This window comes from Nicotiana sylvestris, chromosome 10, assembly GCF_000393655.2.
Source record: "Nicotiana sylvestris chromosome 10, ASM39365v2, whole genome shotgun sequence".
Lineage (NCBI taxonomy): Eukaryota > Viridiplantae > Streptophyta > Magnoliopsida > Solanales > Solanaceae > Nicotiana > Nicotiana sylvestris.
In genome coordinates, this window is record NC_091066.1 from 118313953 (window position 1) to 118327548 (window position 13596).

General features: G+C 43.0%; 1 protein-coding gene across 1 annotated transcript; it reads right to left on the bottom strand.

Annotated features, from left to right (window-relative positions):
• Nucleotides 1–2707: 2707 nt before the first annotated feature.
• LOC138879858 (uncharacterized) lies at nucleotides 2708–3459 on the bottom strand. The gene is made up of 2 exons (XM_070159498.1): nucleotides 3251–3459; nucleotides 2708–3149 (listed from the first exon to the last, which is right to left on the bottom strand). The coding sequence occupies exons 1-2, from the start codon at nucleotides 3457–3459 to the stop codon at nucleotides 2708–2710; spliced, it is 651 nt and encodes a 216-aa protein (XP_070015599.1).
• Nucleotides 3460–13596: the final 10137 nt, after the last annotated feature.

A 13596-nucleotide genomic window follows, 5' to 3' on the forward strand; every position in this document is an offset into this window, starting at 1 on the left:
TAATTAAAAAGCTTAAGAATGACTTTTATTGATAAATGGTTAATTCGGGAGTTGTATCGGCTGGCCTAGTTTCATGATAGGCGCCATCACGACCTGACCGATTTTAGGTTCGTGACACTTGGTATGTATAAGCTCGTGGGAGGATGCGGATCCTAATGATGTGATTTTTATTGAATTCTGAGACGTGGGCCAGGGGGTCGGGTTTGACCAATTTTGAGATTTTTGAGTTAATTTGGTAATTTTCGCATGGGCATTGTTCCTTTAGCATGTATTGATTATAATATACTGATTTTGGTTAAATTCGGAGCATTTGGAGGCCGGATCGAGAGGTAAGGGTATCGCGGAGTAGATTTTTGCTCGGTTTGAGGTAAATACAACAACAACAACAACCCAGTATAATCCCACAAGTGGGGTCTGGGGAGGGTAATATGTACGCAGACCTTACCCCTACCAGGAGGGGCAGAGAGGCTGTTTCCTGGAGACCCTCGGCTCAAGAGAGCAACAAGAGACAGTATATTAGTACTATCAATAGACTCATAGTAAATAATATAAAATACATAACATAAAATAACAAAATAACAACAATATAAGAAATATAGGAAATACGGAAAGGATGTAAGGTATACTAATATCCAACAGATATAGCCCTGCATCAGTAGCTGATCAGTAGCATCCTAAGTCTAACTCCTAAATGGCTAGTCTCCCTCTAATGCGCTGTAGTAATATTCACAAACTTCCCCCTAACCTACAACCTTAATGCTCGACCTCCACAATTCCCTGTCAAGGGCCATGTCCTCAGAAATCCTAAGTCGTGCCATGTCCTGCCTGATCACCTCCCCCAATACTTCTTAGGTCTCCCTCTACCTCTCCTCGTGCCCACCACAGCCAGTCGCTCACACCTCCTCACTGGTGCATCAGTGCTCCTCCTCTGAATGTGCCCGAACCATCTAAGTCTTGCTTCCCGCATCTTGTCCTCCATGGGGGCCACGCTCACCTTCTATCGAATATCTTCATTCCTAATCTTGTCCATCCTTGTATGACCGCATATCCACCTCAGCATCCTCATCTCTGCTACTTTCATCTTTTGGCTGTGTGAATTTTTAACTGGCCAACACTCGGTCTCATACAACATAACATGCCTAACCACTGCTCTATAAAACTTACCTTTTAGTAACGGTGGCACTTTCTTATCACACAAGACTCCTATTCCTAACCTCCACTTCATCCACCCCACCCCTATACGATGTATGACATCCTCGTCGATCTCCCTGGTCCCCTGAATAACTGACCCAAGGTACTTGAAACTACCCCTCTTAGGGATGACTTGTGAGTCGAGCCTCACTTCCACTCTTTCTTCCGTGAGCTCGGCCCCAAATTTGCACTCGAGGTATTCCGTCTTCGTCCTAGTCAGCCTGAAACCTTTAGACTCAAGGGCATGTCTCCAAACCTCTAGCCTCTCGTTGACGCCGCGTCATGTCTCGTCAATTAGGACTATGTCATCAGCAAATAACATGCACCATGGCACCTCCCCTTGAATATGATGTGTTATGGCATCCATCACCAGGGAAAATAGGAAAGGGCTAAACGCAGACCCTTGGTGCAACCCCGTAACAACCGAAAAATGGTCGGAGTCGCCTCCTACTGTCCTAACCCGAGTCTTAGATCCATCATACATGTCTTTAATCACCCTAATGTAGTTAACCGGGACCACTTTAACCTCCAGGCATCTCCATAGGACCTCCATAGGAACCCTATTATACGCTTTCTCTAGATCGATAAACACCATGTGGAGATCCTTCTTCTTATACCTGTATTGTTCCATCATCCTCCTAATAAGGTGGATAGCTTCTGTGGTAGATCGCCCCGGCATGAACCCGAACTGGTTATCTGAAATAGACACAGTCCTTCACACTCTCATTTCTACCACTCTCTCTCATACTTTCATGGTATGACTCAATAATTTGATACCTCTATAGTTGTTACAGCTCTGAATATCGCCTTTGTTCTTATACAGCGGAACCATTGTACTCCACCTCCACTCTTCAGGCATCTTATTAGTCTTGAATATAACATTAAACAACCTAGTAAGCCATTCTAAGCCTGTTCTATCCACACACCTCCAAATTTCAACCGGAATTTTGTCTGGCTTGGTAGCTCTGCCCCTCCTCATCTTACGCATTGCCTCCATGACCTCATCGACCTCAATATCCCTACAATAACTTAATTCATGGGGGCTGTTGGCATTCCTCAATTCACCTAGCACAATATCCTGATCCCCTTCTTCATTTAGAAGTTTATGAAAGTAGGTCTGCCATCTCCTCTTAATCTGGTCATCCCCCATCAAAACTTTGTCGTCATCATCTTTTATGCACCTTACTTGGTCCAGATCCCGAGCCGTCCTCTCTCTAACCTTAGCGAGTCGGAATAACTTCTTCTCCCCTTCTTTGTTCCCTAGTTCCTCATACAGACAAGCAAAAGCTGTCGTCTTAGCCTCCTTTACTGCCATCTTCGCCTCCTTCCTAGCTACGTTATATCTCTCACTCTTCGCTCTCTTCTCCTCCTCTCCAGAGCTCCCTACGAACTGCAGGTACGCTGCCTTCTTCGCTTCCACTTTATCTTGGACAACTGCATTCCACCACCAATCTCCTTTGTGACCACCGGTGCGGCCCGAAGATATCCCTAACACCTCTCTCGCCTCCTTCCTTATTCAATCAGCCGTCGTCAACCACATAGTGTTTGCGTCCCCACTACTTCTCCAAGCTCCCATTGCCAATAACCTTCCTTTTAACTCATGAGCTTTATCCTTAGTCAAGGCGCCCCACCTAATCCTCGGACAGCCTCGTACTGACCTCTTCTTCCTCCTTATCCTAATACCAATGTCCATCACCAAAATCCTATGTTGCGTTGCTAGGGTCTCACTTGGGATAACTTTGCAATCCTCGCACAACCTTCTGTCACATCTCCTAAGGAAGAGATAGTCAATCTGAGTCTTCGCCACCAAACTTTTGTAAGTAACCAAATGCTCATCCTGCTTCGGAAAACTTGAGTTCACAATCACTAGATCGAATGCCTTAGCAATGTCCAACAATGAAGTGCCCCCTCCAATCCGCTCCCCGACACCAAAGCCGCCATCACCTCGGTATAACCAGCTGCAGACGACCCAATATGACCATTGAAATCTCCTCCTATGAATAACCTCTCCGAAGGCAGAATACTACGAACGATGTCATCCAACCCCTCCCAAAAATGCCTTTTAATCTCCTCATCCAAGCCTACTTGCGGCGCGTACGCGCTAACGACATTTAAAGTACACTCACCCACCACCAATTTAATAGTTATTAGTATATCATTCACCCGCCTGACCTCTATCATTGAATCTCTAAGATGGTTATCTACCAGGATACCCACTCCATTCTTACCCATCAGGACTCCAGAGTACCATAACTTATACCCATCCATGTTTTTCGCCCTTGATCCAACCCACCTAGTCTCCTGGACACATGCTATATTAATCTTCCTCTTATGAAGTATCTTCACCAACTCTATAGACTTACTCGTTAGCGAACCTATGTTCCATGACCCGATTCTCAACCTATAGGCTCCCTTGCCCCCTCTACCTCCCCTACCTCCCATCCCACACCCTGACCCCGACCCCACACTCTTCCCCACCCGATGACATGCCCTTAATCTATCATCCCAGATTGCAGCCACTACACCTACAACATATCTCAAGAAGACTCACTAGTGCACAACGAACAACGAATCAAACTAGAAGGAAACAAGTGACTACAAGTACACTAGTTGAATGATTGAACTATTATGAACCAAAGTAACATCAATTTATCTAACACCAAAAGGGAGATAGTAGAGCGGGAGGTACCAACTCCCGAGAACCAAACCTGTGTTGAATTGTTTTACTTGGTGTAGTTGTACACTCACGCACCGCTTCCCACCGCCCGTTGTGGACGCTCGTCCTGGTTGCTCTCCTTTGCTAGTGCTCGTGCGCCCAACTTGTCTCCACAACTTCGAGAATTTTCCTGAAAACACAAAAAATACCATGACCCGAAAACCAAAAAGGGTTGTCACTGCTACCACTGGTGTAGCCCTGATAGTAGTTGGGGGAAATATATGGAAAAAGCAGAGAACTACACAAATATCTAATGAAATATATTGCCAGAACACTTGATAACTACTATAAATTAAGAAATAATCAGTACTCTTCTATAAATTAAAACAAATCGAAATTGTACTAGTTAAATAGAAAAAAATCATTTTTGAATTAGTTGCAACAGAAGAAGTAGAAACCAAAGTTTGGATTTTTGTGGTCGAAAGCAGCCTACTGGAGGAAAAGCCAAGAAAATCATTTAAAAATAGAAAAAAAGCAAATCTTTACCTCAGAAATAGAAAACCCAGAAAGGATCAGTGTGAAATAGAATAAAAATCAACAAATTTGAAGGAAGAAAGCCGATCAAAATCATATCTCTTAAGAAGAAGAATAATGTCAACTTCGAACCCCAAAAGTAAAAATGGCTGACAAAAAATTAAAATTCAAAGATCTTTGCAAAAGAGAGAAGAAAGTAATGAGAAAGAGATAGAGAAGTTAAAATCAGAGGATTAAGAAAGTAAATGAACGATAATGCGTATATATTATTTTGAGTGAAGAAGAACAAAACAGATTATACTCTGCCTTTAACAGATCAGAAAATTAATGGCCTGCTTCTGTTTTTCGCCGCCGGCGACTTTCTTAATACATGAAAAAGACACCAAAAAGAAAATAGAACGTCGGCAAACCACCAAGAAAAATCCACGAAATTGCAGCAAAAAGAAGAAATAGACCATGTAAGCACAAATAAATTAAAACAACATGAAACAGCAGTGAAACAAAGAGAGATTGATCGATTCGAAAACGCTAATAAATCGGCAGGGTTCAAAATTGTGAAGGGTTACTTGTGAAAGAACAGTATTTGGATTGTCCCAAATTGTTCTTTTTCGAAATAGAGGTAAGTAACGATTGTAAATCTAGACCTGAGGGTATGAAACCCCAAAATTTCGTACTATTTTGATAACTGAGGTGACACACATGCTAGGTGACGGGCGTGTGGGCGTGCACCCACAGGGATTGTGACTTGATCTATCCCGTGGCAACTATGGAGTTGTATATTTTGATAAACACTATATGATATCTATGTGTTTTAGAAATGAATCTGTTAACTTGGGCTAAATGCCATGTTTGGGGCCTTATGCCGAACTGTTTGGACCCTCAGGGGTATTTTACTACAATCTTCACATTGTTTTGATCCAAAAACATATCTTCAATCATGATTTTTACATGTTTATTGTTTGATTATGTTTTATTGCTCTACTTTAAAATATATGAAAACTGTTTGGGCTGAGTTCTTTGATTTTTCATTGAAATGCCCGAGTGGCTGTGAGGTTGATGACTGAGAGAGGTTGAGGACTGATGGTGAGTGTATATATATATATATATATGGATTGGTCTGCAAGCTGCAACGATATTTATATGTATATGGATCGGGCTACACGCCTCAACGATATATATTGGATCGGGTTGCACGCTGCAGCGATATACCGCTTGGACTGTAGAAGCCCCTCCGAAATCTGCACACCCTCAGTGAGCGTAGTCGACTATTTATTTACGGATCAGGCTGCACGCCGCAATGGTTATCATTATGAGATATCTATTGAGCGGGAGTCCTGAGTGTGAGTACTGATTGATGAGAGTTGAGTCACGAGTGACTGAGAGACTTGCCCGAGGGGCTATATATATGAGTGATACTTTGTCCGAGGGTCTTGTTTATGAAATTACTATTTTTCACTCTTTTTTGTATACCGAGCCTCTATTGAAAAATATTGAACAAATGTGTTAAATACTTTTTATTAAAACTGGAGTTTTACGAGATGTTCGAAAATTGAACTATGGATTTGACTTTGTTATTTGTATTAAAATTCTATGTTAGACTATGTATATGATTTAAATGCTTGTCACTGCACTCAACCTTTATTTACTTTGGTTACTTACTGAGTTGGCGTACTCACGTTACTCCCTGCACCTTGTGTGCGGATCCAGGTGCCAGAGCATCCTAGTGAGAGCATCCAGCAGCTTCTGAGTATTTTTTCAGAGATAGCAAGGTAGTTGCACGGCGTTCGTAGCCCTGCCTTTCTCCTTCCTATCCTTAGTATTATATATTTCAATCTTATCTTGTATTGAGTAGACAATATTGGACTGTATCTTAGTGTCTCATGACTAGTGACACCAAGATCGTGCAATGTTGATGTATTCCGCTTATTTGAGATATTAAAAATGAAAGATTTGTGATCATATTTGATTAGAAAAAAATGAATTTACAAAAGAACTTTATGTTATTAGTGTTGAATCGACTGGCCTAGTTCTTTGATAGGTGCCATCCCGACCGGGGTGGTTTTGGGGTCGTGACAAGTTGGTATCAGAGCCTAGGTTACATAGGTCTCACCAGTCATGAGCCGGTTTAGTAGAGTCTTGCGAATCAGTACATAGTCGTTTGTACTTATTTTTGAGAGGCTGCATGTGATGACCCAAAAGGTCATCACTTGTGTTAGAAACAAATTTTGTGTTCCGAGTCCTTATAACCTCCTTTTTACCTCACCTCAATTTCCGTGCGTGGTCCGGACGTATATCCGGAAAGCTCTTATGTGAAAATATGAGAAATATACATTTCTAGAGCTAAAATTTTATTATGGTTGACTTTGGTCAATATTTTCAGCAAACGGACCCGGATCTGTGTTCCGACGATCCTGGGAGGTCCGCAGTAAAATATGAGACTTGGGCGTATGACCGGAAATAAATTCCGAGGTCCCAAGCCTTAGAAATCAATTTTTGAAAGAAATTGTTTTGCTGAATTATTTATGAACTAAAGAAAAGAATTAATGTTTGAAACCATTGGTAACGGGCCTGTATTTTGGTTCTAGAGCCCGGTACAAACTTGTTAAAGTATTTAAATGATAACTGTTAATTTGGTGAAAAATGGAGTTTATTTGGCGTTATTTGGACCTCCGGTTGAAGAGTTATGAACCTTAAGTGTTCTTGATGAAAATAATGAGTTTTTGAGGTTTATTTCATAGTTTTACATATTATTTTGATAATTTGATCGCATGAGCAAGTCCGTATGATGTTTTTGGACTTGCGTGCATATTTGGTTTGGAGCCTCAAGGGCTTGGGTGAGTTTTGGATAGGCCACAGAGTGTTTTGAACTTAGGAAGTTTCAGATTTTCAACTACTGTGTGTTGCAGGTCTGCAGGCTTCGCAATTGCGAGCTCACATTTGTGAGAGACCCATCGCAATTGCGATGATGGGCTGGGGCAGGAACCCTCGCATTTGCGAGGCTTATGTCGCAAATGCGACTTCAACAGGGACCGCAAATGCGAAAAATTGTTCGCAATAGTGAAAACAACACGATTTGGCCTACCTTCGCATTTGCGAAGACTGCGTCGCATTTGCGAACCTGACTTCGCAAATGTGATATCTGCACCTGTGGAAATTATAACTTAGCCGAAAATCTCTCATTTTTAAACCCTTTCAAAACCAAAACTCTCTTGGGTGATTTTTCAAAGACAAGTACTCTTCCAAATCGATTGTAAGTCATTTCTAACATGTTTTTATTAATCTTTAACATCTTTTCTCATGATTTCAACTTAAAATCAAAGGTTTTCATGGGGGGAAATTGGGTGATTTGGGTAGAACCTAGGTTTTTAAAATTTTGGGGATTTGGACCTCGATTTAAGGTCCGATTTCAAAACAAATTGTATATTTGGGTTCGTGGGGGAATGAGTAATCGGGTTTTGGTTCGAACCTCAGGTTTTGACCATGTGGGCCCAGGGGTTATTTTTGACTTTTGGGAAAAACTTTAGAAAACCTATTTTCATGCATTGGAATTGATTCATTTAGCATTTATTGATATAGTTAAGTACTTTGTGGCTAGATACAAGCAAATTGGTGGTGGAATCAAGAGGTAAAGCAATAGTTGAGGCTTGAATTGTGTTCGTGACATCGAGGTAAGTGTTTTGTCTAACCTTATCTTAAGGGATTATGAGTCGAGTCTTAATTGCTACGTGTTAACTGTGGAGTACGACGTATAGGCATGGTGACGAGTATCTATACGTCGGTGCCAAGCATGCCTATGAGTCTTGTATTGAAATTTAATGACTCAGTTGTGGTTTATTCGTGCTTCATATGAGAATTATACTATTATTCCCTTGCCGTGATGTTGTTGTAATATTATTGTTCCCTTATTGGGATGTTGTTATTATATTATTGTTCTCTTGCCTGGATGTTGTTGTTACATTATTGTTCCTTTGCTGGGATGTTGTGATTATACTATTGTTCCCTTGCCGGGATTCTTTTATGATTGGTGTTGATAAATGAAATGGAAGCGGGTTACACGCCCGCAATGGTAATATATGAAATGGGATATATGAGATGGGAGCGGGTTGCACGCTTGCAACGGTAAGATATGAAATAGGAGCGGGTTGCATGCCTGCAACAGTAATATGTGAAAAGGGAACGGGTTGCACTCCTGCAATGGTAATATGTGAAATAGGAGCGGGTTGCACGCCTGCAATGGTACTATATGAAATGTGATCGGGTTGCACGCCTGCAACCGTATTACATATGTATTTCTTTCTTATTTCCTTATCTTTTGCTAGTATTTGATTTATGGCGTTCCATACATTTTTCTACTGTTATTCTGTTGTTACCTGTTACTCCCTGCAACATGTTTCCCCCACCCAACTTTAGTTGCAATTATCTGCTTTTATTTTCGGTGTATATGATTTAACTGTACATGTTTATTTGGTAGTCTGGTCCTAGCCTCGTTACTACTTCGTAGAGGTTAGGCTAGGCACTTACCAGCACATGGGGTCGGTTGTGCTGATACTACACTCTGCACTATGCGCAGATACTGATACAGGAGCGTTTGGACTGTAGTGAGGCTGTTGTCTTCAGTCCATTCAGGCAACCCGAGGTCATCCTGCAGGCGTCTGCGGGCCTTGGCGTCTCCTCCTATCTTTTCTCTTTCTGTTTTTACTTATTCAGAGACAGACTTATGTATTTCATTCACACCTTATTTTAGTATTCTTAGACAGTTTGTGGCTTGTGACACCAAATTCTGGGTAGTATTGTACTTCAAATTATGTAGCAGTGTTTGGTTGAAATATTAAGTTTCGTCTTCCGCATTTCCGGTTATTTAATTTATTTCACTGATTAATCACTTATTATTTTAAATTGGCGAACATGTTTAATGAAACTGGTAATGCTTTTATAATATTCGGCTTCCCTAGCTTCCACGAGTAGGTGCCATCACGACTCCCGAGGGTGAGAAATCCAGGTCATGACAAATTGGTATTAGAGCTCTAGGTTATATAGGTCTCACAATTCACGGACAAGTTTAGGAGAGTCTGAGGGATCGGTACGGAGACGTACGTATTTATCCCCATAGGCTACAGAATTAGGAAAAACTTCACATCTATTCTTTCCCATCGTGTTGTCTGGTTTCTCAATGCTAATTGAATTTCTACTCCATTCTTTCGCAGATGGCGAGAACACGCACGTCCTCATCCACTGATCAGCAGCCCGAGCCATTAGTAGTAGCTCCCACGAGGGACAGAGGGCGAGGTCGAGGCCGTGCTAGAGGCTGAGGTAGGGGCAGTGCTCAGCCCAGAGTAGCAGCACCAGCATCAGAGCCTCTGGTTGAGTTTGATGATGAGGTTCCAGTCCAGATAGTTCCAGTAGGCCGAGCTCAGGTCCTAAAGGGGTTCATTTCTACCCTAGTACTCTAGGATGCTCTAGTCCGTCTAGTGGGCCTTATGGAGAGTGTCACCGGGGCAAGCTTGCTTCCTGTAGCACCAGTCGTCTCTTAGGCTGGAGGAGGAGCCCAAACTCCTGCTACTTGCACTCCGGAGCAGATGGCTCCCTAGTTTCAGACTCCAGCAGCTCAGCCAGTTGGAGCAATTCAGCCAGGTGTGGTAGCTTAGATCGGTGATAGAGCAGCTATGTCTGCTGATGCATTGTGGAGATTGGATAGGTTCACCAAGCTCTTCACTACCACTTTCAGCGGTGCATCTTCTGAGGATCTCCAGGATTATTTAGACAGTTTTCATGAGGTTCTCAGGAACATGGGGATAGTGGAGACTAATGGGGTCGACTTTGCTATTTTTTGCTTATCTGGATCTGCCAAGACTTGGTGGAGGGATTATTGCTTGGCCAGACCAGTTGGGTCACCGGCTTTGACTTAGGATTAGTTTTCTCAGCTGTTTTTTGAGAAGTTTCTTCCCGTCACTCAGAGGGAGATCTATCGGAGGTAGTTTGAGCATCTTCAGCAAGGTTTTATTACTGTTACTTAGTACGAGACCAGGTTTATCAATTTGGTCCATCATGCTCTACTTATACGCCTCACTGAGAGAGAGAGAGAGTGAATAGGTTCATGGAGGGACTCATTCAGCCTATTCGACTGCAGATGGCTAAGGAGATGGGGAGTGAGATTTCTTTCCAGGAGGTGGCCAATGTGGCCAGGAGAGTTGAGATGGTTCTATCGCAGGGAGGTGGTCCAAGGTCTGACAAAAGGCCTCGTCATTCAGGCAAATTCAGTGGCGCCTCATCTAGAGGCAGGGATTCGTATGGTAGAGGCCATCCTCCTAGGCCTTTTCAGTCAGCACTTCAGGATTATCATGGTGCTTCAGGTAGCCGTGGTTCTCACATGCAGTATTCTGATCAGCAGTCCTACAGTGCACCACCAGTCCTATCAGTGTGCAGCCGCTTCAGGGTTTTCAGGGTCGTCAGCCACAACAGTCGAGGGCTTGTTTTACTTGTGGCTACACGAGGCACATTTCTAGATATTTCCTTCAAGCACCGAGCAGTTCGCAGCACCAGGGTTCCCGTTCCATGGTTCAGGAACCGAGTATTCCACCGCCCGCCCAACCAGCTAGAAGTGGGGGTAGAGGTGCTAGAGGTGGAGGTAGAGGTATTAGAGGTGGAGCTTAGGACGCTAGAGGTGGAGGCCATCCTAGAGATGTAGTTCAGTGTGGTGGGGTTCAGCCACGATGTTATGCTCTTCCAGCCAGACCTGAGGCTGAGGCTTTCGATTTAATTATCACAGGTACAGTTTTGGTTTATAGTAGAGATGTTTCGGTTCTATTTGATCCAGGATCTATGTACTCCTATGTGTTATCTTATTTTGCACCGTATCTGGTCATGCCTAGTAATTCTTTGAGCGCTCCTATATATGTGTCTACATCGGTGGGTGATTCCATTATGGTAGATAGTGTCCATCGTTTATGTATAGTTGTAATTTGGGGTCTTGAGACTCGTGTAGATTTGTTACTTCTAGTCATGGTTGATTTTGATATCATATTGGGGATGGACTGGTTATCACCTTACCACGCGATCTTGGACTGTCATGCCAAGACTGTGACCTTAGCCTTGCCGGGTTTACCTCGTTTAGAGTGGAGAGGGACTTCTAGTCATTCTACCTGTAGTGTTATTTCATACATGAAGGCTCGGCGTATGGCCAAGAATGGGTGTTTGGCTTATTTGGCATATGTTTGTGATTCTAGTGCTGAGGTTCCTTCTATTACTTCTGTGCCTATTGTTCGTAAGCTTCTTGAGGTATTTCATTCACATCTGTCGGGTATGCCACCCAACAAGGATATTGACTTTTGCATTGATTTGGCGGCGGGCACTCAGCCCATTTCTATTTTGCCGTATCGTATGGCCCCGCCTGAGTTGAAAGAGTTGAAGGAGTAGTTGCAAGACTTGCTTGAGAAGGGATTCATTAGACCTAGTGTCTCGCCTTGGGTGCGTCGGTGTTGTCTGTTAAGAAGAAGGATGGATAGATGAGAATGTGTGTAGATTACCGACAGTTGAACAAGGTTACAATCAAGAATAAGTATCCATTACCAAGGATTGATGATTTGTTTGATCAGCTTCAGGGTGCCAAGGTATTTTCGAAGATTGACTTGAGATTTGGCTACCATCAGTTGACGATTAGGGCATCCGACGTCCCTAAGACAGCTTTCCGCACTCGGTACGAGTATTATGAGTTCTTGGTGATGTCATTTGGGTTGACAAATGCCCCAACAACTTTAATGGATTTGATGAACCGATTGTTCAGGCCTTACTTGGATTCATTAATGATAGTCTTCATTGATGATATTTTGATCTATTCCCGCAGCCGGGAGGAGCATGAGCAACATATGAGAGAGGTCCTCCAGACTTTGATAGATAGTCAGTTGTATGCTAAGTTTTCGAAGTGTGAGTTCTGGTTGAGTTCAGTTGCATTCTTGTGTCATGTTGTATCAGTAGAAGGTATTCCGGTAGATCCGAAGAAGATAGAGGCAGTCAAGAACTGGCCTAGACCATCATCAGCTACAGAAATCCGGAGTTTCTTGGGTTTGGCAGGCTATTATCGTCAGTTTGTGGAGGGTTTTTCATCTATTGCAGTCCCGATGACTAGGTTGACCTAGAAGGATGCCCAGTTCAGGTGGTCGGACGAGTGTGAGGCGAGCTTTTAGAAGCTCAAGACAGCTTTAACTACGGCGCCAGTGTTGGTTTTGCGCACAGGTTCAAGGCCTTATACAGTTTATTGTGACGCATCTCGTATTGGACTTGGTGCGGTATTGATGTAGGATGGCAAGGTTATTGCATATGCTTCGCGTCAGTTGAAGATTCATGAGAAGAATTATCCAGTTCATGATTTGGAGTTAGCAACCATTGTTCACGCGTTGAAGATTTGGAGGCATTATCTATATGGCATGTCATGTGAGGTGTTCACAAATCACAAGATTCTTCAGTATTTGTTCAAGCAGAAGGAGCTAAATCTGAGGCAGAGAAGGTGGTTGGAGCTATTAAAGGACTATGATATCACCATCTTATATCATTTGGGAAAGGCCAATGTGGTGGCCGATGCTTTGAGTAGGAAGTCAGCCAGTATGGGCAGTCTTGCATATATTTCGGTCGGTAAGAAACCGCTTGCTTTGGATGTTCAGGCTTTGGCCAATCAGTTCGTGAGGTTGGATGTTTCTGAGCCCAACCATGTATTATCTTGTACAGCCGCTCGTTCCTCTTTATTGGAGCGTATCCGAGATCGACAATATGATAAACCTCATTTATGTTTCCTTAGAGACATGGTGCAGCACGAAGGTGCCAAGAAGGTTACATTAGGAGATGGTGGAGTCTTGAGGCTGCAGGGTTGAGTTTGCGTGCCTAATGTGGATTGGCTCCGGGAGTCAATTTTAGCAGAGGCCCACAGTTCCCGGTACTCTATTCACTCGAGCGACGCTAAGATGTATCAGTATTTGTAGCAGCATTACTGGTGGCGGAGAATGAAGAAGGACATTCTTGCATATGTAGCCCGGTGTTTGAATTATCAGCAGTTTAAGTACGATCATCAAAGGCCTGATGGTTTGTTCCAGAAGATTGAGATTCCTGAGTGGAAGTGGGGGCGTATCACTATGGACTTCGTTGTTGGACTCCCACGGACTCAGAAGAAGTTCGATGCAGTGTGGGTTATTGTTGATAGGCTGAAAAAGTCAGCATATTTCATTTCG

Excerpts from the sequence above, each read along its gene's own strand:
- LOC138879858 (XM_070159498.1), bottom strand. The coding sequence starts at position 3,459 with ATGGATGGGTATAAGTTATGGTACTCTGGAGTCCTGATGGGTAAGAAT. Across the intron at positions 3,150-3,250 it reads TTGGATGAGGAGATTAAAAG|CTGGTTATACCGAGGTGATG; the intron begins GCATTTTTGGGA and ends GGTCGTCTGCAG.